The sequence below is a fragment of the Rousettus aegyptiacus genome, unplaced genomic scaffold (assembly GCF_014176215.1).
Source record: "Rousettus aegyptiacus isolate mRouAeg1 unplaced genomic scaffold, mRouAeg1.p scaffold_m13_p_7, whole genome shotgun sequence".
NCBI lineage: Eukaryota > Metazoa > Chordata > Mammalia > Chiroptera > Pteropodidae > Rousettus > Rousettus aegyptiacus.
The window spans coordinates 98,072,238-98,098,137 of NW_023416310.1; the positions used below are offsets into that span (position 1 = coordinate 98,072,238).

Here is a 25,900-nt window from a genome sequence, read left to right on the forward strand (position 1 = left end):
CAGGTCCTGCAGGGCTTAAAGTCCCAGGGAAGAGATTTAGTGTTTATCATCAGAAATGCCATGTTGTGAAAGGTTTGGAACTGGGCAGAGGGCTGAAGGAGGCAGAGAGCTGGGGGCACTGGGATATGTTTTGGAGGTGGAGCTGGCAGGACTCAGGGTAGGGCAGGAAAGGACTACCATATCCCTCTCAGCCTTTTCTGTCCCAGGATGGCGACTGCCGCCCACCCCCTGCTTTCTCCACCATCCCCAGTGGGCCGCAAGGCCATCAGGTGGTCCACTGTGGCCCCTGATCTTTTTCTGGGTGTCCCTCTTGCCTTCTCTGCCCCCTGCATGCCTTATTCTACCCTGGAGTTAGGGCAGAGACTCTTCTCACAGGTACATTTAGTACAACCCATATGGGACATTTCCACCCCTGCCAACCCTCAACCTCTGCATAGCCTTCCTCTGACATTTGAAATAAGCTGCTAACTACAGATTTTGGGTGTTTCCTTTCCTGCTTGTGGCAGCCTGGCAGGATGGGTTCCCACCATATTCTGATGGGCCTGGGTTTTTCTACTTTGTAGACACAGGCCAAGCATATGACTTCCTGCCTAAACTTTCCTCAACTCCCCAGACCCTCAACATAAAGGCTGCCCTCTTTGGACCCCCCAGGCTTTGTTCTGTGCCCCATTGACCAGCATAGCCTTCCATTCTCCAAACATGAGATAGGCCTAGGCCAGTTGTGATCCTCCTATGTGTGGACCCTCTACCCTTACCCTCTTAGACAACTCCCACTTACCCCTTAGCACTCAGGGAAATGCCATCCTCCTCTGTCCCTCATCCTCTGAGGGGGTGGATCTGTGGTGGTGGCAGTGATGCCTTTGTTGCTGACCTAGCTAATATTTGTGAAGGTACAGATGATGATGTGATGACTGGCGTTGAAGCTCACATTGTAGGGTGTGCTCAGTGTGCCGGTCACTGGCTTTGTGTTCACTAGCACAGTGAGTCCCTCTAACAGTTCTGAGGGGTTATGTCATCTCTACATAAGAGATGATGACATTGGGTCTTAGGGAGGCTAATTGCCAGCCCAAGATCATTCAGCTATCAGTGGGGGAGCAGGAATTTGAACCTAGACTGTCTGCCTCCACACTATACTGCTAGACTAAATTTATCATGCTATTTATGAATTAATCAGTTAATTTTTATTCTCCTGCTAGACCCTGAGCTCCTTGAGGGCAGTGACCATGTCTCTGTCTTGGTTTCTCCAATGTTTGGCACACTGCACAGTTGTTTTGATGAGTGGATGGGTGGTTGGGAGAGCATGTGTGAAGTCATGAATCTCACCGGCCTTCTCCCATAAGGGGCCTTTGAGGCCCAAGGGGATGAAGGGGGAGGGGGTGAATTCCCAGGTCAGCCACATGCCTTCACATCTGAAGGGCAGAGCTAACTGCTCTCTGTGTGTTCTCTCCTCCCTGCCCACCCCTGGCACCTGGCCATGCGGATGGCAGATGTTTGCCGAAGAGGAGGCCGAGCTGACCCAGGAGACATCCCCAGAGAAACTGCAGCAATATCGCCAGGTGCACCTCTTGCCAGGCCTGCGAGAACAGGGCTGGTGTGAGATCACTGCCCACCTCCTGGCACTGCCTGAGCATGATGCCCGTGAAAAGGTGCTGCAGACGCTGGGCGCCCTCCTCGCCACCTGCCGGGACCACTACCATAAGGACCCACAGCTCAGCAGGATGCTGGCCAGCCTGCAGGCTGAATACCAGGCGCTGGCCACCCTGGAGCTTCAAGGTGGCGAGGACGAGGGCTACTTCCGGGAGCTGCTGGGCTCCATCAACAGCTTGCTGAAGGAGCTGAGATGAGGCTGCGCCAGTGCGGAGACTGGTCTGGAACGCTGCTAGTAAGGCTGAGAGGAACCCACTTGGGTGGGTTCTTCAGGGGACAGCAGGCAGGAGGGAGGCCTGAGCATTATCTGGGCAGTGCTGGCCTGGCCATTAAATGGAGACATGAATGCCATTGTCTGTCTACGGTATGTCTGCAACCCTATAATAGTCAGATGGGTCATTGGGTGATAGGTCCCTAAGTGCTGCTAGTGACATGCTGCATGGTCAGCCCAGAACAGCCAGCAAGTAACAGGCCCCATGGGAAGGGTCTGGGCTCAAAGGTTGGGAAACCCTGGGTGGGAGCCAGTTTTTACCACCCAGTAGTTCTGTGACCTTGGGAAGTCATTTAACTTCCCTGAGCTTCTTTCCTCATCTGTCAAAGGGGAGTGCCATTAAATGAGAGAAAATAAAGGCCTATAAAGGACTGCACTACCACCTGTCACCTGTGCTTGTACATTCCTCCACTCTGCTATGAGAGGAGGTCTGGGGATTGTCTCCCTGTCCCCTCTACCTTGTGCCTAAGTAATAGCTTTGAGGCCACTGGCCCTGGCAGAAGCCTGAGGGAATTACCACATGTAGGGATGCTGTGTCAGCCCAGGCAGCTGATGGGCTGGGCTGGAGTAATTGGTGCTGGCACCTGGGTTGTAGAAAGATGCCGGGATGGCTTGCTGCACTCTGGAGGCCCTTGGGTGTAGTCCTCACTCTGGGAGAAGAGACCTCTCACTGAAGCTGGAAGTGGGAGCCCAGACCCTGCCTCTCTGTGCCCTTGCCCCTCTCCTGTGTCCATGCTGAGCTGAACAGAGCCCAAGGAGGAGGACTCAGAGGTGGGGGCAGCCGAGCCTGGCAAATCCTGGCCCCCACCCTGGTGAGACTGGGAGCCTGCTGCAGGTTGCCATGGCAACCTCGGCTCTGGGCCTTCCTGATTTGGATTCTAGCGCATTTGTTTATCTGCCTTTCCCAATGCACCAGAGGCTCACTCCTGCTGCTCAGGCAGCCCCTCCCAGCCTCTATGTAGAAATCTCTTCCTGGACTTGCATATAGAAATCTCAGCTTCACTGAGCTGAGAGGAAACTGAGGCCCAAAGAAACATGGGGTAGTGGGTGGCTTACTTCCCTGCAGTCTCTTTGCTCAGCCTCAGACTCTTTCCCGCCCACCTCATGCCACAACACACAGGAAGCCTGGGAGAGAGCTTTCGCCTGCACAGAGCTCTCCCAGGAGGGCAGGAGGAAGCAGGAACCTGTTTCACCAGAGTAGGAAGCCTCAGAGCTCAGGCAGAGTGGAGAATCAAACCCGGTCTATCAAGTGCTGGGTACTGCCTCACTGCCTTTAACATCTCTCAATAGCCTTCAAAGTACATTTTACAGATGAGAAAATCATGACTCAGAGAGGCTAAATGATCCACCTGAGGTCACAGAACTTGCAAGTGGCAGAAGTAGGATTTGCTGGGCTGACCATGCCATGGAAGGCTTGAATGTGCAGCTCATAAGGGGATAGTGTTGAATTTGTCAGGCAGTGATGAGAGAGCCAGGAGAGACTGCACAGCAGGGTAAGGTTGAGAAAAGAGGTACTAGGGCCTGGCTAAGGCCAAGGTCAAGAGTCACTTTAAAGATAGGGTCATCAGATTCTGCAAGTGGATTTGAGAAAGGGGGAAGACGAGGATAGGGGGATAGGGCTGCCTTAGCACATGCCGGGGGAGAAGAGAGCTTGGGTTCTGGCAGAGGTAAGCACTGAGGCTTGGGGAGCAAGTGCACTCTGAGCAAGGGGACAAGGTGTGAGGAGCTGTGGAAGGACGCCTTGTGAGGTCCTATGCATTAATCATCAGGCTGGGGAATCCCAGAGCCCTTGAGGTCTCCATAACCACCAGGATCTGATCTGGGTTATGGGAAGGAGTTACACTAGGAGGAGCCTAATTGAATACCTTTTCTACCCTCTGGCATGCTGTAGAAAGGGGACTTTGGGCCACAAGTTCTTGTGGAGGGTCCCTGGGGCCAAGGTCAGAGCCACCGGGGGCTATGGTAAGAGAAGCTCGACTAGTGCCTGGCTACTGAGCCACACTGGTCAGGGTATGGGGCTGCTGCTACCCTCCTTCTCACTTCACTTACAGACGAGGTCTCAGGGACTGTTAAGTTGGGCTATAGCCTTTTCTGTTTGGCCTCATCTGGGTTCATCCTGGGACTTTGACTGCCTGGTTCTGGACCCTGCAGCAGACTCTGACCCAGGGCTGGGGCTCAGGCTGCTGGTTCTAGTTCCATCACTCAGTTCATTGGTTGTTGTCTGCCAGTCTAGAAGGAGCCCTTTCTGTCTCCCCTTGGGTGCCATCCTGGGAACTGTGGCCAAGGAATTGACCTGGGCTCGAAGTTAGGCAGGGAATGATAATGGGAGGCCAAAGCCACCAGAACTTGAGGTGATGTGTCTTCTTCCTACAAGGGCTGCTCTCCTCTTCTCCCACCCGTGTCACGTGGTAGAGGGCCACAGGGCTCTTGGCCTTCTGGCAAGGACTGGCTGAGAGCTATGACTGGCTGATACCTCATAGGCCCTTGGTTACCTGCTCCTTGACTAGGCTAAACCAGGCCCTCTGTGTGGGAGGATGACAGGGATGGGGAGTGGGGTGGTGGTCCTAGGTCCCCACTCCATCCCTCAGCAGCCTTGGTTTTTATTCATGCATTCTTTCATTGAAATTGTTTTTATTGAGCACTTTACTAGGCCCCAGGGTTCTGAGATTCCTAAGTCAGTCTGGTGTGAGCTATACTTTGATGGGGGAGCCCTGGTCACTTGGAGCCTAGAAGGTCCCTGACATAGTTGAGGAAGATGGGGAAGGCCTCAGCTGGTGGTAGCCAAGCTGAGACCTGAAGGATGCTCAAAAAACAAGCCAGATGAAATGGGGAAAGGGTTTTAGCCCCAGAAAGCTATGGAAAGTCATGAGGTGAGAGAGAGTGGTCCATTTGAGGAATTGACAAGTTCAGTGTAGCTGGAGTTAGTGATGGAGGCGAGAGGCCAAGTGGCCCAAGATGGAGCTGCAGGGGTCAAGGGGACCACACACTAACACTTGGTCAGCCTTGCCAAGGAGCATGCCCTGATCCTGATGGAGTGGGGAACCAAGGGGGAGGGTTTTGATCATTCTGGCTGCTGCTCAGCCATTCATTCACAAAACACATCTGATTTAGGACTAACTAGGGGCCAGGCTGTTCCAGGGCATGAAGTGGTAAGTACCGGGGAGTGCAGACCATGACAAATAAGTATGTAATATGATGCTAGGCCGGGAGTGCTAAAAGTTATGAGGAAAATAAGGCACAAGAAGAGGTAGAGTGTTAAGGAAGGCTCCTGAGGAGGTACAATGTGAACAAAAAGAGAGCGAGGCACTGAGCCATGTGGAGATCTGCAGAAGTGCTTTGGAGACCAAGGGGGTAGTAGAGGGAAAAGTCCTAAGGCAGGAATATGGCTGGAGTGTTGGAAGAAAAGCACGAGTCAGTGGAAGGGAGAGTAAGTAGTACATCAAGAGGAGGGTGGATCTTGGCAACTCTCATAAGGACGGAAGTTTTTTCTTTGAGATGGGAGCCATTGGACAGTTGTGAGCAAAGGAGAGACTAGATATGACTGACATTTTAACAGAGTCACTCTAGTTGCTGTAGTAAGAAGAGACGAGGCAGGGGCAAAAATAGAAGCAGGAGCCCAGTGCAGGGTCTAGGTGAGTGTCCATGAGGTTTGAACCAGGGTGATGGTGATAGAGACGTGGTGCCAAGTGCTCAGGCTCTAGATATGTTTTGAAGATGGAGCATGCAGACTTAGTGCATGTGGCATGTGAGGAAGGAAAAGTCAAGGATGAAGCCTCATTAAGGGGCTTGAGCAAATGGGCATTTGGAGGTACTATTTACAAAAGTGGGAAAAAAGAATAGGGGAAAAAAGATTGAGACGTTATGGTGGACATTGTTTTAGGCGTGTTTTATTGAGATGTCAGTCAGATAGTCAAGTGAGGATGTTGAACAGGCAGCCTAGGGAAGAGGTCACAAATGAAGAGAGAAACATGGAAGCAGTGCGCGCGACAGCCAGCTCATAGCAGCCCATGAGCCATGTGGGTTTCAGAAACATTGCAAGCTGGTTGTTAAGCAGCCATTATTAAAAATCAAATTACATAAACTTACAATTAATATATTTAAAAATGGTAATTTTTAAAAACTGGTAAAAGAGCAGATAAACCCAAAGAAAGCAGAAGGAAAGAAAATAATAAAGAGCAGAAAACAATAAAATTGAAGACACAAAAACTGGAGAAAATCGATGAAATAAAAAGATGGTTCTTTCAAAAAAGAAGACATGAATTACCAAAATCAGGAATTAAATAGGGGATTTCATTATAAACTCTACAGGCATTAAAAGAATAATGAATACTATGAACAACTCTCGGTCCATAAATTTGACAACTTCGAAGAAATGATGGTTCAATTCCTTGAAAAACACTTTCACTGCATTAGTTTTCTATTACTACTATAACAAATTAGTATGAGCTTAGTGCTTAAAACAATTCAAATTGTAGGTCAGAAATCTGACAGTTTTCACAGTGTCAAAATCAAAGCCATCAAAGGGGCTACTCTGAGAGGATCCATTTCCTTGCTTTTTCCAGCTCCTAGAGGTTTCCCGTGTTTCTTGGCCCTTCCTCCACCTTCAGTGACCACAAAAGCACGTCAAGTTCTCATGGACAACACTCTGACTCTTTGGCCCACCTTTTCCACTTTAAGGCCCCTTGTGATAACATTGGGCCCACCTGTATAATCCAGAAGAATCTCCCTATTTTAAAATCAGTTGATTAACAACCGAATTCTCCTTTGCCATATAGCATAATATATTCACAGGTTTTAGAGAGTAGGATATGGACATCTTTGGAGAGCCATTCTACCTCTCACAAACACAAGCTACCAAAACTCAAGAATAGATAGATAACCCGTATCATCCTATATCTAGTAAAGACATTGAATTCATAGTTTAAAACCTTCTCATAAGGAAAACTCCAAACCTAGAGGTTTCACTGACAAATTCTACCAAATACTAATTTTCTTTTATACAATCTCTTCCTGAAAATAGAAGAAAATACTCCCAAATTCATTTTATGAGGCCAGCATTATTCTGATACTGATACCAAAGACATTAAAAAAGAAAAAACTCCGTAGACCAATACCCCCCTCATAAGTGACAAGGACAAGGAGGTTTTGGGGAGGAAAGATCTTGGAGGCTATGGTAAGGACTTTAAATTTTTTGAAGGTGCATACCAAAATGCAGAACTCCTGTAAAGAATATTAGAAAATCAAATGTAGCAATATAGAAAAGGGTGCTACATCATCACCAAACGGGGTTTATCTTGGGAATGCAAAGCTAATTCAACTCAATTCTAATATTAACAGAATAAAGAAGAAGAAAAACCACAGAATCATCTTAACAGATGCAGAAAAATCATTTGACAAAATTCAATATCCATCCACAATAAAATCTCAGTATATTAGGAATAGAAGGAAACTTACTTAACCTGATGAAGGAAAGCCACATAAAAACCTATCACAAACATCAAGCTTAGTGGTCGAAGACTGACTGCTTTCTCCCTAAGATTGGAAACAAAGCAGGAACACTCACTCTTAACCTCCTCTCCAGTATTGTGCTGGAAATCCTGGGCAGCACAGCAAGGCAAGGAAATGAAATAAAAGGCATACAGATCAAAAAAGAAGAAATAAAACTGTCTATATTCACAGGTAATGTGATTGTCAGTGTAGAAAAACCCATGAAATATGTTTTAAAAATCTAACAGTTTATCAAAGTCATGAGATACAAGGTCAGTGTACAAAAATCAGTGTGTGTATACTAGCAATGAAAAATTGGAAATGAAATTTTTATAATATAGCATTGAAACAAATGTATATTTCTGGTAAAATATGTGCAGGATTTTAATGCTGAAAGTACAAAACACTGTTGAAAGAAAAAAGATGTAAATAAATGGAGACATACTCTGCATTCATGGGTTGGAGGACTCAATATTGTTAAGATGCCAGTCCCCCCAAAATTGACCTATATATTCAGTGCAATTCCAGTAGGAATTTTGGAGCTATCAAGAGTCTGATTTGAAAATTTATATGGAAATGCAAAGGAATTGAAATAGCTAAAACAATCTTGAAAAAGAACAAAGTTGGAGAACTCACACTATCTGATTTTAAGACTTACTGCAAAGACTAGTAATCAAGATGCCATATTGGTCAAAGAATAGACACAGATCAATGAACTGCAATAGAGAGGTCAGAAATAGGCCCTTGTATACAAATATAGTTAATTGATTTTTGACATGTGCAAAGGCACTTCAGTGGATAAATCTTTTCAATAAGTGGTGGTACAACAACTGGACAGCTATATTTTAAAAAACCTATCTCTGTCATACAAAATCTAACTCAGAATCAATCATAGACTTAAATGAAAAATTTAAAAACTTTCAGAAGAAAACATATCTTTGTGACCTTGAGTTAGACAAAGAATTCTTAGGTACAGCAACCAAAAACACGATTCATAAAGTAAAAATTTGATATATTTGACTATGTAAAAATTAGAAACTTGTTCTGCGAAAGAAATTAAAACTATAAAAGACAAGCCACAAACAGGGAGATAATATTTACAGATCACATATCTGACAAAGGATTAGTCCCTAGAACATATAAAGAATCCTCATATAAAATCCTAATTGATAAGGAAATAATCAAACCTCTCCCCGCCAAAGGCAAAAGATATGAAGACATTTCACCAAAGAAGAAATAAAGAGGACAGATAAGCGTGTGAAAAGATGCTCAACATCATTAGTTAGGGAAATGAAATTAAAACCACAGCAAGACACTACTACACACTTAAAGTGGCTGAAAAAATTTTAAACCTAATCAAACAAAAAACCTGACAATATCATGTGCTGACGAGGATGCAGAGCGATAGGAACTCTCATACACTGCTGGTGGGAATGGAAAATGGCGCAGTCACTATGGAAAAGTTTGATAGTTTCTTTTAAAGTTCAACATATACCATACAACATACCAATCTCACTCCTGGGTATTTACCCAAGATAACTGAAAATCTATGTCTTACTGCTTATATCAACTCGGTTACCAAAAAAAAAAAAAAAAAAAAAAAATCCACTTGGAAACAATTCACCTGCCCCTTGTCTGGTGAATGGACAAACCGTGTCCATTGTCCAGCGCAGCACTCCACAGAGGAACAAACTCACTGCACACAGCCATATGCGTGCATCTCCAAGGCGTTATGCTGATGGGAAGAAACCAGACTCAAAAGGCTACATGCTGTATGATTGATTTCATTTATATGTCATTTTGGAAAAGGCAAAATATAGGGGAAAGGTTTTGCTGGGACTGAGGGCAGGAAGACATTGCTACCACATCAGGGTGACGCAAGGGAATCTTCAGTGGTGGTAATGGGACTGTTCTGTATCTCAAGTGTGGTGATTGCACAACTCTGAATTTGTCAACAGTCACAGAATTGCACACCAAAAAGAATGAATTTTACTGTATGTAATTTTAAAACCAAAAAATTTTAAGGTAATCAATACTCAAAACTCATCCCTTCCTAATTGCTTCACAGTTGACCACTATCTGCTGTTGAGATGACTCATCGGTCGTATCTGTGCAGTGGAAACACTGTGTGCGCCCAAGCTTCTCTTCCAGCTCCACCCTTGGGACTTCATGTTGGTGGCTGGGTATCTGATGTGGTGGGAGCATTTACACCATGGAAGCTGGGAAGTGCTACAAACCAAGGGCTTAATTGTTTTGTTGATTGTCTAGACTTAAGAAAGTGATGAAGAAAGTGTTAATGTCATATAAACTTAAAAGTGCGCCATCTATCAATAGCACAGAAAATTGAGGGAATTGTTTTACAGCATTTGACTACTATCCGATTTAGCAAAGAAGTCACTCCCTGAGGAACAAGTGAAATTCCAACAGATGTTTTGCTGTTTCATCTTACTTTTTAAGGTAAATAAAGTATCAACCAGCATTCTTGTCTGAACCAGACTAGTTTGTTCATTGCAATCATAGGTTCGCCATGAATGCAAGATTTCAGCAAAAATCAATGAAAGCCTGTTGAGAATCAGCTGGTTAGGTGGAATTTACATGTAAAGAGTACTGTGTATTTTGTTATTTGTGAATTGCCTACTACAATTCCTTTATAGGACTGAAATGTATAATAAATGTGCATAATGTGTGTGTGTATACACCCACACACGTACACATATACCTCCTCACCCCCTTCCTTGCCCTGGAAAGCTGCTCATGCATTTACCAGCCTACCATCAAGGCTTAGGAATCATTGGAGACAGAAGAGGACCAAGGTCTGAGCCCCCAACCACTTCAACAGTAGAGGTCAGGAAGAAGATGAACTGGTAAGGAGATGAGCAGAGATCAGTGAAGGGGGGGATATGTGGAAATCTAGAGGTGTGTTGAGTGAGGAGGGAGTGGCCACCAACTTCACATGCTTCTTACAGGAGGACAGGACAGAAGGTGTGAGCTGGGGAGAATGAAGGAGGGAGGTGGAGACTCAAGGTCTGAACACTCATCTGATGCCTTCTGTGTTGAGGGAGTGGAGACATAGAATCAAGGGAAGCTTTTTGTATTGTCTTAACTATGGGATCTATCAGAATGTGTTTCCTATACCGATGAGGCAGAAAATGGGAGAATTGTGGGACTGAATTCTTACATAGGCCAGGATCCAGTGACAAGCCAAGGGGTGGCCTTAGCTGAGGACCTGGAGAGTTCCTGCATTCTAACAGGCAGGGTCCTGAGGACCAGTTGCAGAGTGGGGCAGGTGGTAGGTGAGGGCACGAGCGAGATCCCAGATAGTCTAGCCTTTTGGGAGGAGCGGGACATGGGCCCCTGTGCTGCTCTCTGGGGCTCCAGAAGGGATGGTCGTAACTTGGGGGCTTTAGAGGGACTGGATCTTGAAGCTGGGCATGTTGGGTCACTTGATGGGATGCTGTGTGACTTGACTGAGGGGCTTCATCTCTCTGAGTCAGTCCCCTCATCTGTAAAGTCTAAGGAGTAGTAATAGTGCCAACACCTCACAGGTTGTGAAGATGAGGTAGAGGGTTGTGGGTACAGGCCTGACATGGCCTCTGGGTGTGCCCAGCTCGTGGCGGCAACTCCTCTCTCCAGGGAAAAAGTGACCCTGGCCTGGGTGGAGGTTGGAAGCTGTGAGAATTAAGGCTGCAGAGGTGAGGTGGGGCCTTTGAAGTGTCTGTGGTGGGGTGAGGGGAAGGACATGGGAGGCCTGCAATGTGGTTAGCAAAGGCAGCGAGGAAGGCAGCTGCGGCCAGCGAAAAGACAGCTGGGCTCTGCAGCCCATGTGCAGGTAGTAGCCAGAACAGGTGTGAGGAGTGGCCAAGCCCAGAGTGCCAGGCTGGTAAACTGGCTGAGGGTAGCATCTGTCCCGGCTGAGAAGCAAGAAACCTTAGGATGCCAAGGGGAGATGATTTTCTTAGTAGGTAGCAAAGGGACAGGATTGAATAACCCAAGGTCACGGTGTTGCAAGTCATCTGGTGCTCAGCCCAGGCGCTGCTGCTTTAGATGGTCGTCTGTGACGATGATAGAGATCTCAAGATTTCTGGGTAGGGCCTTTGGTGCCTCCTAAATTACCTGCATTTTGCATTTCAGTTTCTTTTGATATTCATTTAAATCAACGAATGGTTCATGTTTCAACTATTTCTCAAGCACATGTTACGTATGCACATTGCTGGGTGATAGGTTGAGTGAGACCAACACTGCCTGTCCCCCAAGGGAACGAGGCTTGGTGCTGTAGTGACATGCCGCAGCTGGAGGCCAGGTGAGCAGTGACGGTGGTAGGCCAGTGTTTCCAGCAGTGGAGGATTTTAGGTGATACTGAACATTTATCAAAATGTTATTTTGACGCATTTTAGAAAAAATGGTAACTGGCACATCAAATGATTTCAGATAGCTGTTACTTAGGAGACAGCCAAGTTAAAAGTCTTTTTAAGTAAATAATGGTGTTAAGGTTGGGATGACAGTGTGGCAAAAGGTGATGACCTGGACATGCAAGTAAGGGGCTCACAGGGAAAGCACGGGATCTGAGGGACCACCTCCAGGAGGCAGTGTGGGTGCAGAGGGCAGGGTCACAGTGCCACACTACAAAGATGCACAAGGCTCCCAGCACTGTCAGGTGGGCATTGGGCAGCCCCAGAGAGAGGGCTTCATGACTCTTTAAGTGGCGTTTCTAGAAGATCCTTTTAAAACTAGGCATAAATAATGGATGCTGGGGACTGAAGTAGGCCAGTTTAGGGAACTTTATGGCAATCCAGATGTGAGGGGTGCGGTCTTGGCCTCTGTTGCATGGGAAGTGGATGGGTTGGGAGGAGATGAATGGGAGCTGGGGACTGCTGCATTGCTGGGCTGTAGAACATCCAGCAGATCAGGTGAAGCAGTGGGGACAGATGTGGATTTGGTGCTCAGGTCTGGAAGACAGTTTTGGAACATGACAAACCAATGGCAACAAAAGCCATGAGAATGTCCCAGAGTTAGCAGGGGTGCTGAGAGTTGAGATGTGGGGCATGAGTAGAGGGAGACCAGCACCTTCCGGGTCCAGCCCCACTGGAGATCCCCCTGGATAGCTAGCTGTTCACTCATTGTCCTGAGCCTTGAAGTCACTGATGAACAAAATAAAGATTCTCACCCATGTTTAAGCTTATTAAAGAAAAAGATGGGCCTGAAGAAAGAGCGGGGTAGGGATTTATCAAGTCTTTCTGATAAGGGGACTCTTGACAAGATACCTGAAGGAGTTAAGAAAGCATAGGGATGTCTCTGGGGACAGTGTGTTCCAGGCAGTGGAACCATGCGTGCAATGGGTGAATGACAAAGAATGGTTAAGGGGAAAGGCCAGAGAAGGCCAAGAGACCAAACCATCATTTAGGAGTTTGGCTTTTACTGGGAGATGGAAGCCACTGGAAGGTTGAGCTAAGGAGAAATGACAATCTGTTTTATAGGGATTGTTGTGACTGCCATCGGAGTACGGTGTGGGGAACAGGATGATCAGGGAAGCCTGGTGGGGAGGTTACTTTAATGGTCTAGGTACAGATGAGTGGGAGTCTACCCTCTGGCATTTGCCCTCTGTGTTGTCCCCTCCCACAGCGTACCAGGTCTGCGAGACCAACAGAATACGGCAGAAGTGACATATCACTTTTGAGATCAGGTTTTACAAAAGCACCATGGCTTCCATCTGTTTGCTCTTCTCTTGGATCATTCACCCTGGGGGAAGCCAGCTACTTCCTTGTGAGCTGCTCTATGGGAAGACCCATATGGCATGGTACAAAAGCCTCTTCCAACAGCCATGTAAGAGAGCCTGGAAGCAGATCCTCCAGGCTGCATGACTTGAGACTGTGGCCTCACCAGATACCCTGATGCAGAAACTCCCACTAAGTTGCTCCTGGATTCCTGACCTTCAGAAACAGAGGTAATAAATGTTTATTGTTTTAGCTGTTAAGTTTGGGGGCAATTCATTACACAGCAATAGGTAACTAATATGATGATGACCAGGTGATCGTAAACAGAAGTGGTGAGTAGTCGAACCTGGCATATATTTAAAAGATAAGAATTTGGACAAGTTTGAGATATTTATTAAGACATCCATGTAGAGAAGTTAGGAGGCAGGCAATTATAAGAGTTCCAGGAGAAGGCATTTGGATAGTACTGAAAACTGGGAATCTAAGATCAGAAGAGTGCGTACACCAGTGAAGAGGCCCAGGTACTGAGCCCTAGGGCAGCACAACTAACAAGCAAAAGGAGGTGGAGGAATTGCCCAGTAGAGAAAACAGCTCGAGTGAGGTGTCTTGGAAGTTGAGTGAAGAACTTCCAGGAGGGACACCATGGGGTTAGCAAGATGGAGACTAAGAAAGAGCCAATCTATCTGACGGTGCGGAGGACAGCTCCTTAACAGGGTAGTAGAGTGGCCAGGACAGGATAAAAGATGACTGGCATGGCAGATAATGGAAGTGAGGAAGAAAGTGACTACACACATTTCCTGAGAGAGTTTTGCTTAAGGTGGGGATTTCTGCTAGGAAGCGATGTGAGGAGGGGATTTTTTGGAGGCAGCTGTCATGGTATGGTTGTAAGCTGATGGGCTAACTCAGGAGGGTGAGACCGATGGAGACAAGGATGTCTCCAAGGTTTTGAGTTTCCCCTTGAAGTGTGGACACATGAATTCCTGGGGTGGGCCTGGTCCTCCCATGGGCTGGCTGTGTAGCTTTTGGCCTAGAGCCACAGGCATTGTTCCCTTGTTGGGCAACACTATACCAGAGAAAGGAGGACACTGAAGCACTCAGCACAGCAGGTGCTGTGGGCAAATCCAGATGTTTTGTGTAAAACCCGACTCTACTGGAAGGCAAAGAAAAACGACTTTGGCTTCCGGGACTTGGTTTCATGGTGGACTTTATTGGGAAAAGTTAGTGTAAAAAACATTCAAATTCATAAAATTTAAATAAGATAGTATACCTTGTAGCTATGGTAATTGCTATAGTAATCACAAATAAGGTAAAGTCTAAATTATTGCCTAAGCAAACACTATTCTGTCAGGCTTCTGTTACAAGCCCAAGGCAGGAAACATTGCAATTATTAGATTTGAGCCCAATGATGAATTTGCATTTGAAACTGAAGAAAGGGAAAAAGAGCATGTTCTGATTATGGCATCACAACATTCTAGCCTGAGAGAAGCAACTTTATTAATATGTCCTGCAGCAGAGTACATTAGTAATTGTAACCATGCATTTAAATTCTCATTTCATGTCATAAAGAGAGTAATTAGTTTTCTTCATGATACATTATGTTTTACTGAGTTTCATGTGGTTTATCCCTCTTAGGACCCTTCTGGGAACGTTCCTTTTTTGGGGCCAGCTTCCTAAGACACCCAGGTTGGTTACTCTGGGTCATCTTTGGTCACTGAATACTAGCCAACCTGCCAGGATTTATGGCTAGTAAAAGCCCCCTCCCTGAACAAAGAGTGCGTCAGATACCCTTCTCTCAAACCCTAATGCCACACCAAGAGAACAGGTGTCACAACTTTGTCAAGAGTGTTACCAACAAGTTAATGTGGGATTCTCTTTGGTTATGGAATTAAGCTTTTAAAAAATATAGCTAGGAAGATGCTCCTGAATTCTAAAAGCATTTATGAATGGCTTAAATATGTCCTTGCAAAATTTGCCACCTGGCCAGGTTTAAAATGTGCCTATTTCCCTGTGGAGTCTAACATCAGCGATCTAAGAAATGCATTTGAATGAAGAACAGTCACTGATTTTTAACAGCCTGAGGGTTGGGGGCAGCCTTAGATGCTGTCCATGGCCTTGAACTCACTGAGGGCCTGCACGGGGTTCACATGCTTCTTCTGAGATGCCCGTTTAATCTTGGTCTGTGTCTCGTCTTGTTTCTCTCTCTTCACTAAGGGCTTTTTCTCAGGTGCCTTCATCTTCCATGACACAGCTGGGAGGTTGAGGGAAGCCATACCCTGGGACTTCTGATATTTAGTGGAGGCCACATAGGAAGCCTTCACTGTCTGTACCACGGCGTTCATCAGGTTCTTAGCGGCCTGGATCAGGGACATGGCACTGTCCACCTAAGAAGCACAGACATGAGGTGTTAAGGAGCATAGGCCAGGGCTCTAGCCCCATGGTTGGGGAGGTGTAGCAGCTGGAGGGGGTCCCCAATCCTCCCCATCCAGGACAGGGCTGGGGAGTAGCTGTTACTAATTAGCTTTCCCAATAGCTGCTGCTCTTATCCAAATACCCTGAAAAGGTCTTTTGAAGAAGGGTCTAGTAACAAAAACATCACCTTGCCTGCCCCCTGACAAGTTGGATGAGGATCTGCCTCTGAGTGAGTACAGAGCTATAACCACAAGGAATGTAAGCAGACACAGAAGGGGGCATTGAGTCAGCTGTCCTAGACAGGAACCCAAGGCTTTCAGTCATGCCCAGGTGCATTTACATTGTAGCAGGTGAGCAAATGGTATCAGTGTGTACAATATACAAAGTTTCTTTGAAAGGAAATTCTGTAGGATTAGCAGAAGCCACAGGGAGTTAGTGGAGCTCAGGACAAGTGCCAAAGGGCCGAAGAGTCCAAAACTGACATTGTAAAGACATAAGGGAAGAGATACTACTCAGGCGCTTGGAGGGATGGAGATTTGAGAGCCTTGCTACGTCATTTTGCAATTTTTGGACAGGCTCGATTTGGGGCTTTCCGCAGCACATCTTCCCAGTTCAAGGCAGTAAGGAGTGTATGTGGACAAAGGCCAGCACATTCCCAACCACTTCTTTTCACAGATGAAACTTACCCCAGAGACGACGAGCTCCCCGCCGAGGTTCTGTACCTCAGCCTTGACTTTGCTGCAGATGTTGAGCTGGTGGCAGTAGAGGGCAATGCGCTGCAGGTAGGCCAGCAGGTCCTGCTTGCAGGCGGAGTCTGGGCACTGATGGGAGAGCCGCTTAGCACTGAGCCCTGTCCAAGCCTGGCCTAAACACACCCACCCACAGGGGCTATTTCTGAACCTCCCAGTGTGCCACCAACAAGCTTCCTCTCTCCTTGGTCCCAGGCCCCTGAAGGAGAGAAAAACTCAGGAAGCAAGAGCCTGGTTCTAGAAGAAAGCCAGAAGTGCTTTGAGCTAAGCGATAACCCTTCCAATAGCTTTTTTGCTCAGATATAACACACTGCAAATAGCTGATGAAGTAAGTGGTTCACTTTAGGCAAAGATGGAGGATGAGTAAATTAAAACAAGAAAAAGAACACTTGGGGACCATGAGGTCTTAACCAATCACAGAAATTAAAGGGCAGCTGCTGCTCAATTTCTGTCTTGCTACCAAAGCTCAGGGCTCGCTGAGGAGACTTTACCCAAAGAGGGAAATAAAAAGCACCACTCAGGTGTTTACAGCAAATACTTCCTTCTGTGAGGCTGGTATAAATTGAGGCCTGTAGACCATGCTGGAGATTTTGAATTTTAAGAAGCTACAGGAGCACAGCAGAGCCATATCTGATATGCATTTTTAAATGATTATATAAGACAACTGTGTTGGCTGTGGTGTGGAGAGGCCACAGTAGTCCGGGCGTGGGGCTGTGGAGATCTGGCCTACACTGGGTAGTAGAAGAGAGGAAGACTGGATGATGTCAAGATTCAGAAGATCCAAGACCTAGTATTGGAGTCTGTGAAAGAGGAGGAGTCCAGATCATTTATGAACCTTCTGCTTGAGGAATCAGGAGCTGCTGATTCCTCAAGCAGATACAGGCTAGATACTCCATGGAAAGGGGTTAGAACTGCAGAGAAAACTATAACTGAGAAATACCATTTCCAATAAGTCTTGGAGGATCAGGGAAAATGTAAACTTTCTCAGAGGTAGGAACCATATTTTCTGATGTATCAAGAGAGGGAATAGGGTTTATTGAAAGCTGGGTGGCCAAAGACATAGAAAGACTTCTGTCCCCAAATGGACACAATAGCCTTCCAAAACACTAGTCAAATGGGCTCCTAATTCTTCTATGAAATAAATTTGTAAGATGAGGCCCTCATACAGCTGGTATCAGTGTGTCAGAGCTTATAAAGCAGCACCTGCCCAGGCCTGAAGTTCTGAAGAGAACTGAGAGATAAGAAGTCACTGGTAGAGGCTGATTTTAGCTGTCAACTATGGGAATATTTCAGGACAGACACACCTGCTCCAGAGATGTACTCTAATGCAAACTGTCAAAGAAGAAACTGGAATTCAGATATCCTGAAAAATCTATGCTGGTATTTATCAAGTTGGTGAATTAAGAAAATTTTCTGAGATGAAGAGTATTGTATCCCAGGATGAACTTACACCCACACGACAAGTCTGTCACTTACATGGTCTGCGATGGTGCGGCCAAGCTTATCCATCCTGGATCCTGCCTCAGCAATTTTCTTCGCAGCACTGATTACATCTGATGTATTTTTGAGTGGTCCTTTGCCTCTGAAAAAAGAGAACAAGGATCATTGCAGATGAAGCCACTCGTAATTGGAGGTGGGTGGAAAAGAGAAGGCGGCTACAGAGCAGCACAGCTGTGCCTGTCCGAGGTGACCTGTAGGGAGGAGGACTGGGAGGACTGCCCTCGTGCACTTGTGGGGGCTGAGCACTGCTCACCGAGTGAAGTCAGTCATCTCCATCATGATCATGCACATCTGCTTGGCCAGCACGATGATGTCGTTACCACTGTCATCCCATTTGGACACTTCAGCATCTAGCTTGCTCTTTTCTTCCTGGAAGCTGGCCACCTGTTCTGCAATCTTTGCTTTTTGCTCTTGGGGAAGCTGAGCCATGATCGCCTAAAATCAGAAGCACAGAAAGCTCTTATATTTAGGGAATATGACTTCCTCACAGTGCATTAGCCAAGAACATTTCCACTGAGTAATATATGGCAGAGGTAGGATAATGCTTTAATAGGTTTCATTTTGCCTGAAGGGCCATTTCTTCTGATTCTGCATAGAAGTTTATGACAGCCCGAATTCCTGACCCACTTTCAAGAACAGGTTTTAATGTGAAAGCTTTGTGATCACATTTGTGCAGGAACAGAACCTGCTTATTTTGATTATTTAAAAGTTTCACCCTGTGTCCTGCCACCAGAAAGGGGGTGTGGGGATGAAAGAAGGGTTAATCATGGAGCCCTTTCCCTTATGAGCATTTCCTCTGGCTGCATTACATCTCCAACTTTTCAAGGTAAACAGGAAGTGGCTTTAGAATGTAAAATTTAAAGAAGGCAGAGAACCTGCTAAGTAATACACATTTTGAATATGTCAGTGGCATTTAAACCTTATCGAAGCATCACCTGGAGGCCTATTGCCCACCTCAAGCTCCCCAAACTCTGGGTCTCCTTCAGCTCTTCACCACTCAGCTTGCCACAGTGCTCATGAGGCCTAAAGCCTAAAGCAGGGATGCATTTGCTATTTAAAATGATTTCTAAGGAGTAAAAAAAAGACTCCTTAGAAATATTTCTTGGCGTCCTCCCCAAAACATAAATGCTGTTGATTCAAGATTTAATGACTCAAATGAATGCAAGGGCTCTGACTTTTCTTGAATGTACCACTGTTATTTTTTTTTTTAACCCATGAATAATTAAATAGTTCATACCCATGGTATCATTGAGATGGGCAAAGACAGCAATCTTTTTCGATTTCACAATCCTTTTAACAAACATTGCATTGATTAGATCCTAGGACTCTACTATGAACCAAAGCCCCAGGGCACAGCTGAGGAGCCCATGTTCCTGTCCCCAAGTGAGACACTTGGGAGGTGCCACAACCTAGGTCTTCATCCTACTGCCAGAGAAAAAGAGGGATTCTCAATAGTGCATATTTTCCTGTAAAAAAGAAAAAGGTAAGACCTGAGAGGGACAGGGAAGGTCAGCAGAACAAGATTAACTGATTCCTCACCCGGGCACTCTGGCCAGCTATCAGCTGATCATCTTCTGTCTGGACACTTGTCCTACTTCTGACATCAAAGTCTTCGGTCTCAAAGTCGGAGTCATCCAACTCCTCAGGGGTCTGCCACAGAGAGAAAGACCACAAGTTAGACACACCCCTAGGCCTCCAGCTGTCCCAAGCCTCTTGGTTCACACCCCTGGGCCTGTGTATGGACAATAAAGCTAAAATCATTCATTGTTTGTTTGCCTCACTGATGCACTTGCAGGGTGGCTCGTCCAACGAGCAGGCAAGGCACCACAGCAGCTCATCTCGAAGGGCAGTGGGTTCCTTTCTAGGGTTAGGGTTTCAACTTCCACCACTCTTTTTTTGATGTAATATATATATACATATATATATGTGTGTATATATACACATATATATGTGTGTATGTATATATATATATAAATATAATTTTTTACTTATTGTACCTCAACAGCTGCCTGCACCTTAAGACAAAGGTAAGAATTGTCCTGGGTAGAAAAGGTACTATATTAAAAAGAGGTATTTAATGCAACATTAAGCAGATTTTTATAACTTTCCCATTTTGTGACAAAGAAAATTAAACGACATAGTAATAGGCCTGATCTCAGGCTTTGAGGAGTAAAAATAGGCAATGTATTTTCATGTTTGTTTTCTTTTTTACCTTTGATAAAAAGAAAAGAGAATGTGGCAGGTAAGGTCTGAGTAAATACCGAAGGGACTGATTAGTGGCCCCTTCCCTTTAATTATGAAATAAAATTCTTATTTTGTACGACCTCCAGCCTGTCATGATTAGCTGCTGACTTGAGACATAATGTTGTCTTCTTGAAGTTATCCGTAATGGAGCAGCAGGCAAAACAGCTGGGGTTGGCTCTTGGCCCAGCCTGCCTGTGACAGGCAGTGAGGCAAGTCCCTCATCTGTATCAATCCAAGCCCAGCCCCAGCCCCTTGCTGTGACGCTCAAATAAGAAGCCATGTGAGAAAGCATCTGAAACCCCCAAGAGTATCTTGGGTATGTACATGCGTAAAGGCTAGTTCTGTCTCTCAGATGAGGTAAGGACAGCAGATGTCACACGAGACACTAGTGAGACACAGAGACCACCAAATCCAAGAAAGATCCCAGAGTCTCTCTGACTGGGCAGCGCAAAATACTATGCTACCCCATTGCCCATTTTAATCCTTCCATGACTGGAAGAGAAACCCAAACTGCCTCCCTGCTCCCGGGCTGTGGATCCCACAACCCTACCTACTTCCTCACAGTGGGACTCTGAAATTTGCAAGCATCTCCTCGAGCATATGCATCTCAGTTTTAACCCAGTTAAGTCCCGAAAGGCATTAATTTCCTCTTTATCATGAAGGTTTCTTTTATTCTATTTGTAGGTGTCTGTCAGCACAGAAAGAACTCTGGAGAAAAGGGGCTACGTTAGTTACCAGTGGCGTATGTGACCCAGGGAGCCCATCGCACTTCTGGGATATGGCTGCTGGTTTTTACCCTACATTCAGCCAGGCCAGGGCTCTGCTGAGCATGAGTAGTTCCTCGCACAGCAGCAGGGATGAAGACAGCAAAGGGCTCCACCAGCCCCCTGCCAACATGTCCAGGTGACCCGGGGCCTGTGAGAACATCCAGCAGCCAACCAGGCAATCCCCAGTTTTCTTTCCTTCTCACCCTAGAGAGCAGTGTGGTCTTGCCCAAGAGTTTCTACACTGCCTACAAATGGGTCCAGCCTGATGCAACTGCCTTAGAAATGACCTCTGCTTCCAGCTGACAATCTGGCCAGGCTCTCCAGGCTTAGAGATAAAAAGTGGGTCAGAATCCCTGCCAACCTTGGGAGGTTTGACTAACAAAGCACAAAGATATAAATGAAACTCTTGACCTGACTAGAGAGCACAGCAGAGCAGCCCCTATGCTGCAAGTAGGCGCTATACTCCCAACTGCCTACTCTGCAGCTAGGGCAGGGTCTGGCCCAGGGGGCCCTAGGAGAGTTATACACAGGCCCAACTAACTCTCAGAGCCACAAGCTTGTGCTCAGAATAGCATGTGCGGGATTAACTGCTATGGGAAAGGTAGCTTTGAGACCCAGGCCCAGCACCCTAGGGATGCATTACAGAGAGGCTGGTAACTTCTCAAGACCTGTTCAAGCCAATCTAGGAAGGGCCCTGAACTTTCTCTCAGACAGTAAGGACTGCTGCTCTCTCTGAGATGGGTCACATGTGGCCCAGAGCAGATGGCACTTCCATTCAGCTCAATGCTTGGCTATAAGCTAAGGAACATTATCAGGGGCTGCAATAGTCCCTCATCCTCACCTAGGACACATTGGAGATCTAGCATCCTACCTACCACCCTTTCGAAGAGAGGGGTGCTCCATGTGAAGAATAACTTCAATCTGTATTAAGAAAATACTCCTGTCTCTGAAATTCACTGAAAAGCCTTAATTTTCTGTACTTTCCCTCTAACTCAAATGGCAGCCTCATATTTGGGGTGGCTATTTGCACTAAATTAAATCATCAAAACCAACTCATACTGGTTCTTGTTCTCGACCCATGTTCAGGCTCTAATTTGCAACTCAAAGTCATTTCAGACAATGTAATTAAATATATCTCATTCTTACAGCTTTTGGATTCATGGTTTTAATATACTGGCAACGCATCTGCTGAGTTCCAGAATGATGCATTGCTTAAGTTTAGCAAGTGATAAGAGAGAGCTGTTAAAACGTATGAAATGCAGTTACTCACCCTTATCATCAACACCGCTTTCCTGATGTCCCGGATGCCATCATACACCAGGCGGGAGGCATCGATAAACTCATTCTCATCCATGGGCTGTGCGGGGTCTGAGCTGAGGGCTTCCACAGCAGCCTCTACTTGCTCAGTAAAACGTGGCATAACTGTGGAAAAGAGGCATGGAAAATCCTCCTGGCCCAGCGGACATCATTCTACAAGCCCTCCCTAAATCCCTCATTCAGATAGGAAGAAACAAGGTGTATGATGAAGAGCCTCTGCTTCTACCTATAAGAAGTATTTACGGCTGAAATAAATTAAATGCCATATTTTACAAAGACTAGAATCATCACATTTGTCTCTGACCAGATTCTACAATATAGGATTTGGATGGCTAAGAACTTGAAGGAAGATTAATTTGAGGGCTTAAGAAAGGGACCCTCTTTAATTTAGCATTTAATAGGAGACTTAATTCAGAAGTTCATCTTAAGTAGTATGTTCACAATTATCCTCATTTGTTAGTCATGGGACACACATAAGAAATGTGTTTGTGAGGCCCTAATATATTTAAATATTTTTTTAAATTTAAAAACCTTTTGACATCGGAACCAATGTCAGACTCTCGTCTGAGAAATCATCATTCCCAGAGGCCTTAATTTTGCTAACTTCTTACAAGTCTGATGTACCACCCAGAACTCTTAAGCCCTGAGTCCTAATCTCCTTTCTACCCACAGGGACTGCACTAAGGATGGCCTGGTCTACCCAGACTGTGCGGGGAGCACCAGTGAAGGAGGGAGTTCGCACACCTGTGTTGGAAAGCAGCTTGGTGGCTTCCAGCACCTTCTCTGTGTAGACCCCTGGCTCATAGTTGTCCATCTCTGAGGTGACCACATGAATGACTCGGGCTGCCCGGCCTCGGATTGCACCAGCTGTGCGGTCCAGCCCATCCACATCTTTCTCTTGAAGAGCAATAACACATTTGTTCACATCTTCCAAAATGTGATTCTCTGAGGAATAAGCAAAAAGCCAAATGAGGGAGGAGGACTTCCACAAAAAAGGGGACAATTTTTTTTGCCTTTTTATTTTTCAATTATAATATATAGTAAATATTAGTTTCAGGTGCACAACATAGTTATTAGACATGTATACAACTTACCATGTGACCACCCTGGTAAATCTAATAGCCATCTGACACCATACAGTTATTAACGATATTACTGACTATATTCCCTGTGCTGAGGACAATTGTAAGTTGGCCTCTATCATTCACTGAGTGCTCACTCTGTGCCAGCTACAGTGCCAAAAGCTTTATGTGTCACTGAAGACCACAGATTAACTGTTGCATTAACTGTCCCACAGAAACTCAACCTGCAATCACCTCCAAGAATAGCAATCCTTATTCCAGGGTTAAAAAGAGTGAGAGATACCCATCTTTAAGGTAGATGTTCTCAGATCACAAAACCTTAATTTCTCTTTCCCTTGAATCTCACTGACCTTATATGCCAAAGTCTAAAAGTGAAGAAAAGGTTCACTATAAGGCTTTATCCTTCCAGTCCCATGCCCCTTCCACTTGTAGATGCCAACAAACCAAGAAGCTAGCACAGCCCTGGGATAGGAGAAAGTGCTGGAAAGCAGGCTGAAGCCTCTGGAGAGCACTGAGCGAGCCTGAGGGGAGACTCTAACCCCTTCATGGGTTGCAGGCAGGCCCGCTGTGGTATTTGAGGAAACTCTTGAATCCTGTTAAGCTGATCAGTGGCTCCTCCAAGTCATAGAACTGGAATTGGAAAACCCATAAAAACTATTTTTCCTCAAAGCAAAAGCTTGACACTGGATCTTGGGAACTCCAGAAAAAGGAGTTTGCTTCAACTTCATCTAACATAGCAAAATGGAAGCAACCCAAATGTCCAAGAGCAGAGTGGGTAATAAATTATGGACACTATGCAGCTGTCAGAATGGATGAGGTCCATCTAGATTAACAGACCCAGAATGGGAAAGGGGATGTCCTTACAGAGACCACCAGCAGACAGCCCTGAATGACAAGGCTACCCAGATTCAATGGGGTGAGTGGACGAGTAACGCCAAAGAAACCTGACCATTTCCTTCCTGCTCTGAAAGGTTTTTTTCAAGACATAAAAGAACTCTTAGAAGCAATGTCATACACATGGTTACTCCCTTAAACCAAGAGAGTACCTGGCACAACAGGTGCAAGGCTAATGGCCGCAGTTCTTCTGGAAGAGCCAGAACAATTAGGACAGCTGTAACCTGTTTAAGAAACACACCTGCTAATTTCTTTGTGAGCCCTGGCTACCTTATGCTTTGTGACATGTCATTATCCAGGACTGGTTCCTGATTTAATCCACTTCCAAAATCCATTACCCTTCCATCATAGCCTCTGCTAACATAGTCACATTATATAAAACAATAAGCTTGACCTCTTAGGATACCCAAAACAAGAAAGTGGTCACAATATGCTATTTCCTCTCATTTTAAGGGGAGCCAGAGGCAAGTGGTACCTAGCAAATCAAAGAATAGAACCACCAAAATGTCCTGCCTTCGGGTTTCAAGAACTAACGAAGGCCTTCCTCTTTTCTTTGTAGTTCCCAAGAGACTGCAGGCAAGGACTCACTCTATAAGGATCTCTCCATTCTAAAACCACTGGTAAATGAAATAAGATAGGAAAAAATCACAATGAGAAAGAGTGACCTTAGCATATGATCCAGCAATCACACTCCTTGGTGTTTATCCAAAGGAGATGTCCACAAAAAAACCTACACAGAGATGGTTAAGCAGCTTTTTCATGATTACCAAAACTCGAAAGCAGCTAAGATGTCTTTCAATAGGTAAGCAGATAAACTAGTACATCCAACGATGGAATATTATTCAGCACTGAAAAGAAATGAGTTGTCAAGCCATGAAAAGACATGGAAACTCTTACGTGTACATTACTAAGTGAAAGAAGCCAGTCTGCAAAAAGGCTACATACTATATGACTCCTGCTATATGACATTCTGGAAAAGGCAAAACTAAGAAGATAGTAAAAAGATTAGGGGGTAGAAGAAGGAGGGATGAATACTCTATATGATCCTATAATGATGGGTATATTTGCCCCAAACCATAAAATGTAAACCACCAAGAATGAATGATAACGTACATTATGGATTTGGGGTAATAATGATGTGTCAATTCTAACCAATCTACCACTATAATAGGAGATGTTGAAAATGAGGAAGGCTGTGCACACGTGTGAGCAGGGAGTAGATGGGCAATCCCTGTAACTTTTAATTTTGCTGTGAACCTAAAAGTGCTCAAAAATCTTTAAATATCAATCAATAAAACATCTTTTCAAGGGAAGCCATAATATAGTAAGATTTCTTATTACAGAAGGGAAAAATGAATTACCACAATATAGCTAAGAACCGTAATTTGGATACTCTATATAGGATCATATAGAGTATTCATCCTTCCTTCTTCTACACCCTAATTAAAAAGTTAGAGAAGACTTGTTAGGGTTTACATCACTGCACTATTGAAAGATAAAATATTAAACTTTACATGAACAAATTTTAGGGAAATATAGAACTAATTATAAGAATAAATTGATTTGGAGCCCATCAGAAGCATCTTTTACGTACACTCACTCTACATATTAACTCAAACTAAACAGAATGGTACTGAGCCTGCTTATCATACTAGGTCTTAGGTTAAAAACTGCTCCTTTTACTGAATCTAACATATTTTACACTTGTTTTATATCATTAAGAAAAGGAAAGGAAGAGGAAAAGATGTTGCTTACTAAACTGTGAACCAGTGTTTTCTCATATTACTGATTTTTTTACACTCACCCGTTTCACGATTATTTA

The 25,900-nt window shown here is 45.2% G+C and overlaps 2 protein-coding genes and 1 non-coding gene across 11 annotated transcripts in view; 1 reads left to right on the top strand and 2 right to left on the bottom strand.

Moving 5' to 3' along the window:
- The window catches only part of SIL1 (SIL1 nucleotide exchange factor), a 174,642-nt gene extending 165,632 nt beyond the window's left edge, over positions 1-9,010 (top strand). For all 6 annotated transcript variants that reach the window (XM_016160604.2, XM_016160601.2, XM_016160606.2 and 3 more), the window contains one exon: positions 1,488-9,010. In XM_016160604.2, coding sequence (XP_016016090.2) covers positions 1,488-1,844 — 357 coding nt within the window. In that variant the 3' untranslated portion in view covers positions 1,845-9,010. The remainder of the gene's footprint in view (positions 1-1,487) is intronic.
- Positions 9,011-14,303: 5,293 nt separating this feature from the next.
- CTNNA1 (catenin alpha 1) overlaps positions 14,304-25,900 on the bottom strand; it is a 187,005-nt gene continuing 175,408 nt past the window's right edge. For 3 of the 4 annotated variants that reach the window (XM_016160596.2, XM_016160598.2, XM_016160597.2), the window contains exons 12-18: positions 22,847-23,047; positions 22,056-22,207; positions 19,314-19,424; positions 18,028-18,209; positions 17,751-17,856; positions 16,212-16,346; positions 14,589-15,497 (exon numbers count right to left, since the gene is read on the bottom strand). In XM_016160596.2, coding sequence (XP_016016082.2) covers positions 15,210-15,497; positions 16,212-16,346; positions 17,751-17,856; positions 18,028-18,209; positions 19,314-19,424; positions 22,056-22,207; positions 22,847-23,047 — 1,175 coding nt within the window. In that variant the 3' untranslated portion in view covers positions 14,589-15,209. Of the gene's footprint in view, positions 15,498-16,211; positions 16,347-17,750; positions 17,857-18,027; positions 18,210-19,313; positions 19,425-22,055; positions 22,208-22,846; positions 23,048-25,900 lie in introns of all 4 variants that reach the window. The other variant, XM_016160595.2, reaches the window with a different exon arrangement.
- Positions 22,622-22,685, bottom strand: LOC118605868. The gene has a single exon (XR_004952267.1). It is a non-coding gene; the product is annotated as a small nucleolar RNA SNORD52 (small nucleolar RNA).